A 6,180-nucleotide genomic window follows, 5' to 3' on the forward strand; every position below is an offset into this window, starting at 1 on the left:
TAATCTATCTCAGTATAGGGTTCAAAAAAAGTGTACCTTTACTTGTGGTCTCAAACCCCTTTTATAGACATTCCTTCAACAACTTTCATCAATGAGAATATAATCTTAACAAACAAAACATAATTTCAACGAAAAGAATATAATTTTAACAGTAAAACATTTTGTTCACATACACCTTTATTTTTGGGTGTTATGTCACATCATTCCCAACAACTTTTATTTGTATTTATTAGATATATACATAATACTAATTAAGCTATTCTTTTTGTTACTTTTAATTATCTTTTCGCATAAACTACCAAGCATCCGGACCAACCTCATAACGTATCATTGGACTATACTGACCTCAAACCGAGCTGGGTACAACCTTAACTAACTGAGCTTATTTCACTTAAGGGTTTAAACCAAGGAACCGACACATCGTACAATTATAAATGTTTTGAAGTTACTGACGGTATTAAACCCAATTTCTATTTAATAAAGATATTTAAAAAATATGTGTTAAAATTTAAATATTTTATACATATAGAAATTTAAATTTAAATTATTTAGTTATTATTTTTAAATATCACCTCTCTCACTCTCTCTATTATTTCTATCTAAATAAATTCTTTCTAACTTCACAATCTCTCCACAATATTCTGATCCCTTGTTTAGACATAAACCCTCAATTTCTTGTGAGTATGTAACGGTTAATGTTATACATTTTAATGCAAAAAATGTTTCTTCTGGTTTTCTGCCCAAAAAAGGTTTTGTAAATCAATTGACATCTTTATTTTTCTGCTTTCTTGTGTTTGCAATTGAACTATTTTCCATTTTGAACTTCACAAACAACTATTTCGAAGAAAGCCGGTTTTTATCTTGAAGAGCTTTCTCACTTTTATCTTGGAGAAAGTTCATCACATCTTTACAAACCCTGCAAAATTAGGCACAAAGAAAGAGCTTTCCATTTTCCGTTTCCCTTCCATGAATTACATCAAAGCATGTACGAGGAAAAACGGCACTTTGACATTCCAAAAACGACACTTTCAGGTCGATGCTTCCATCATCAAGACGGGCTTCGATCCCAACACATATCGTTTCAACTTCCAAGTGAAGACCCATATCCTACATGGGGATTTGGGTGCAGCACGCAAACTGTTCGACGAAATGCCTCACAGGAACATCATCTCCACCAACACTATGATCACGGGTTACTTAAACTCTGGCAACCTTTCCGCTGCTAGGAGCTTGTTTGACGGCATGGTTGAACGCTCGGTTGTTACATGGACAATGCTCATCGGTGGCTACGCTCAGAACAATAAGTTCCGCGAAGCTTTCGGTCTCTTCGTTGATATGTGTAGGCACGACATGGCTCCGGATCATGTCACCTTGACGACTCTGTTATCTGGGTTCACTGAGTTTGACAATGTCAATGAAGTCGCACAAGTGCATGCCCATGTTGTCAAATTGGGGTATGATTCCACCCTCACGGTTTGCAACTCGTTGCTTGATTCTTACTGTAAGACGCGTAGCCTTGGTTTGGCTTGTCACCTCTTCAAGCATATGCCAGAGAAAGATAATGTCACTTTCAATGTGTTGTTGACAGGGTACTCCAAAGAGGGCTTCAATCATGAAGCTATCAACTTGTTTTTCAAGATGCAGAATTTGGGGTTCAAGCCCACGGACTTTACTTTTGCTGCGGTTTTAACTTCAGGCATACAGTTGAACGATATAGAATTTGGGCAACAAGTTCACAGTTTTGTGGTGAAGTGCAATTTTGTGTGGAATGTGTTTGTGGCTAATGCTTTGCTTGATTTCTACTCGAAGCATGACCGTGTTGTTGAAGTGAGGAAGCTTTTTTATGAGATGCCGGAGGTGGATGGTATCTCTTACAATGTGATTATCACGTGTTGTGCATGGAATGAAAGAGTGGAAGAATCGCTTGAACTTTTCAGGGACTTACAGTTTACAAGATTTGACCGAAGGCAATTCCCATTTGCAACCTTGTTGAGCATTACTGCAAATGCTTTGAACCTGGAAGTGGGTAGGCAAATTCATTCCCAGGCTATTGTAACAGATGCCATTTCGGAAATTCTGGTTGGGAATTCTTTGGTTGACATGTATGCTAAATGTGACAAATTTGGGGAAGCAAATAGGATTTTTGCTGATCTGGCTCATCAAAGTTCAGTTCCATGGACAGCCCTGATCTCGGGTTATGTTCAGAAGGGGCTCCATGAAGACAGCCTAAAGCTTTTTGTTGAGATGCAAAGAGCCAAAATACGTGCTGACTCAGCCACTTACGCCAGCATCTTAAGAGCCTGCGCAAATCTAGCTTCACTGACACTGGGAAAACAGTTACACTCGCATATAATCAGGTCTGGATGCATTTCAAATGTATTTTCTGGGAGTGCACTGGTTGACATGTATGCAAAATGTGGATCCATAAAAGAAGCTCTTCATATGTTTCAAGAGATGCCTACGAGGAACTGTGTCACCTGGAATGCACTGATTTCAGCTTATGCACAAAACGGAGACGGTGGCCTCGCTCTTAGATCATTTGAACAAATGGTTCATTCAGGTCTGCAACCAAATTCTGTTAGCTTCCTTAGCATTTTGTGTGCCTGCAGTCACTGTGGTCTAGTTGAAGAAGGACTACAATACTTCAGCTCCATGACTCAAGTGTATAAATTTGTACCCAAAAGAGAGCATTATGCATCAATGGTTGATATGCTATGTCGCAGTGGACGATTTGATGAGGCTGAGAAATTGATGGCTCGGATGCCGTTTGAACCAGACGAGGTAATGTGGACATCGATTCTCAACTCATGCAGGATTCATAAGAATCAAGAGATGGGAAAGAGAGCAGCAGATCAACTATTCAGTATGAAGATCCTTAGAGATGCTGCTCCATATGTTAGCCTGTCCAATATCTATGCAGCAGCTGGTGAATGGGAGAATGTGGGAAAGGTGAAGAAGGCCATGAGAGAGCGAGGGGTCAGAAAGGTCCCAGCATACAGTTGGGTTGAAATCAAACAGATGACTCATGTTTTCTCAGCCAATGACATGTCTCACCCACAGATGAAAGAGATAACAAAGATGCTTGATGAGTTGGAAGAGCAAATGGAGAAACAAGGGTATAAACCTGACTCAAGTTGTGCCCTTCACAATGTGGATGAGGAAGTTAAGTTAGAGTCCCTAAAGTATCACAGTGAACGCATTGCCATTGCTTTTGCACTGATTAGCACCCCAGAAGGGTCACCCATATTGGTGATGAAGAATCTACGAGCTTGTAATGATTGCCACGCCGCCATCAAGGTAATCTCCAAGATAGTAAACCGGGAAATCACAGTCAGGGATTCAAGTAGATTCCATCATTTCAGAGATGGATCTTGCTCCTGTAAGGACTACTGGTAGTTTGCCTTTGTTGCATCAACAAAATCATCAGTTTTACTTAAAAAGAAAAAGGCAGAAAACCTTGACAAAGAGTTCGTGTCCATTGTCAAATCCATCTTCATTTGTATACTTATTTATTTATACCAATTTTCTACAGTACTGGCCAGGAGAAAACATATATTATTCCTTCCAAGCAAACTCTCAATTTTATTGAGAAAAATTTGTATACTCTTCTCTTGCAAGAGTAGAACACAATTTTGTACAAGGTTTATAGGAATCGGGTCTCAAAATTGCAAATGCATAAGAATTATACTAGATTATTTGGTAAAGAACGTTATTAAAGCATCTGGCTTCCGATGGGAGCTTGGGATATCTCTACTAATTTCAGTCTCTTAGATTTACTATAAAACTAATTCTAAATTTAATCAATACTCAAAGTTCACTGATCACTCCAAAGATGTTCTATGCAAGAAACAAATTTAGCATGTTATCAAATATCATACTTACTATACCCTATCAGGTTCAACTTCAGCAAGTACACATTAATCAGTAAACGGAACAACCATGACTAAATTTTTATAGAAAAGGTGCAAATCTTAAATTCTTAATAATCCTTAGGGAATTGCTTGAAGATACCGAATGTTAAGCAAAGGAATAACATTTCCCACAGAACTTCTATACTAAGCATCAATTAAAATCCGACGAAAAGCAATATATAAAAACTGAAATTAAAAAAAAATATATATATTCCTTAAGCAATTAATCGGAAATAACCCTATCCTGATTCCTCTGCTTCGATTTCAGGATTTCAGATATGGATCTTCCTCCTATTAAACAAACAGAAATCCTCGACACAAAGAGTTTGGTTTTACTGTCTGCTCTCACATTTTTCTGTTTTCATTTGTATCATCATTTAAACCTGTAATCTACAGGTCAAAAGATGCTTTCACCCAACAAATTGTCTCCCAATTAGCCATCCAGAAATTGGTGTCTCTATAATATTCCATTTCTTTATAATAAAAGACAATCTTATTCAAAGCTTTCTAACAAGAATTTAAACAATGATCCGACACTGAAATTTCCACTTCAACAGAACAGATCAACAGTTTCCATCACAATTTCCCTTAATCCGATTTCATAAAAGGGTCGATCATTTAAAGGGACTATGGTGACTGAACTTTGGGATTCCAATAGAAAAGAGTAGTTCGACTATGGTGACTGAACTTTGGGATTCCAATAGAAAAGAGTAAAAACTACGCATTATTAATTAATCATTCATAATTCATGACACTCTTTAGCCTACAAGGACGATTTTGTGAGCATAAAAGTAAATAACAATTGAAAATACTATAATATTTTAAACTACAGGTTAATTGAAATATTAATACTGAATCATTTTCCACCAAAAAACAATATATTAAAACTGAATTCAAAACAAAAAACAAAACAGATATCTATTTCTTGAGCAATTCATCTGGAACAACCCTAAGCTGCTTCCGCTTTTTCGATTTGGCAATCTTCTTCAAGGTGTTAGGGTTGGTAATCTTCTGGAACTTGGTTCCAGATTTGATAATATTCTCCTGCTTCTTCTTCTCCCTTTCTTCTTTCTTCTTCCGCTTCTCCACCTTGTTCAACCGAATCTCCTCCTTCAGCTCCGTCATCCTCTCTTTGTACGCCTTCTTAATCATCTTCTCCCTCTCCCTCTGCTCGAACGTCGTCCCCTTCCGGCTCACCTGCGTCGCCGACGCCCTCCGCTGCCGCACCTGTTTCCACTTCCGACCGGATACCTTCCCGGCGATCACGCCGTCGTAGCTCGGCTGACCGTACACAGGCTTGTCCGGATTCTCCGACGACGCCATCGCCGATCGCTTCGCCGGCGGAGCGGCGGTCTCATCGGTGTCCATGAGAGAAACGTCATTGCCGGTAATGACGTCATCCGTGTGCTGTTGGGACTGCTGCTCCCTCTTGCGCTTGTAGGTTTTGCCGCCGAAACCCTCGTCGAGGCAGCGAAAGTCAATAGTGCACGCCATGTGAGCGTGGTTTGCCAAACCCTAATGGATTTTAGGGTTTATATGGTACTTGGCTTTCTCTTCACTATTTATACTTGGGAAATTAAGATTGAGTTGATATTTTACTGTACAATTTGATTAAAAGGTTAAGATAAAGTTAATTTAAGAAATAAATAAAACAATTTCTTGTAGATGAAAATTAATGGATATTGTTCAATTTATTTTTTAATATAAATTATTATTATTAATGAGGATTGATATAAAAACTTAATAAAATAGCCAAAAAAGAAAAATTATATTTATCATAACTCATGATAAAAATATAAAATAAATATTTAAAATATTTGAAAAGTATGTCTTTTTTCATATTTATAATATTAATTTAAAATACTATTAATTAGAGCTTAATTATTTATTAAATGATCAAAAATAAATTGTATTAATGAAATTGAAAAATATTATTATACAAATAAAATAAAAATTATGTTTAGAAAATACATTTATTGAAGTATAATTAATTTAAACAATAAAATTCAAAAGAATTTAATTTAAAAATATATTAAACAATGTTTGATGACAAAACATCTAATTGTAGAGAGTTTTAAATTTTTATATAAGACTAATTGCAAAATCCACCTTTTAAAGTTAGAAGCCCCGTGAAAGGAAACTAAATGAAATTAAAAAGACAAAACCATAATTTAAATGAAACAAATAACACTAAAGAAATCCAAAAATATGAGCATTGGAGCTTTTTTTGTTTTTGTTTTTAGTAAAACATAAACCTATGTCATGGTTA

General features: G+C 36.5%; 2 protein-coding genes across 2 annotated transcripts; one reads left to right on the forward strand and one right to left on the reverse strand.

Moving 5' to 3' along the window:
• The first annotated feature begins 650 nt into the window (after nucleotides 1-650).
• LOC137813612 (putative pentatricopeptide repeat-containing protein At2g01510) lies at nucleotides 651-3,690 on the forward strand. The gene has a single exon (XM_068615962.1). It carries the CDS (start codon nucleotides 967-969, stop codon nucleotides 3,394-3,396), a length of 2,430 nt encoding a protein of 809 aa, XP_068472063.1. The 5' UTR covers nucleotides 651-966; the 3' UTR covers nucleotides 3,397-3,690.
• A 1,030-nt stretch (nucleotides 3,691-4,720) lies between these two features.
• Nucleotides 4,721-5,472, reverse strand: LOC137813613 (rRNA-processing protein CGR1). Its single transcript, XM_068615963.1, has one exon. The coding sequence runs from the start codon at nucleotides 5,403-5,405 to the stop codon at nucleotides 4,830-4,832; it is 576 nt and encodes a 191-aa protein (XP_068472064.1). The 5' UTR covers nucleotides 5,406-5,472; the 3' UTR covers nucleotides 4,721-4,829.
• Between the last annotated feature and the right edge of the window lie 708 nt (nucleotides 5,473-6,180).

The sequence above is a fragment of the Phaseolus vulgaris genome, chromosome 1 (genome assembly GCF_000499845.2).
Source record: "Phaseolus vulgaris cultivar G19833 chromosome 1, P. vulgaris v2.0, whole genome shotgun sequence".
NCBI classification, from domain to species: domain Eukaryota; kingdom Viridiplantae; phylum Streptophyta; class Magnoliopsida; order Fabales; family Fabaceae; genus Phaseolus; species Phaseolus vulgaris.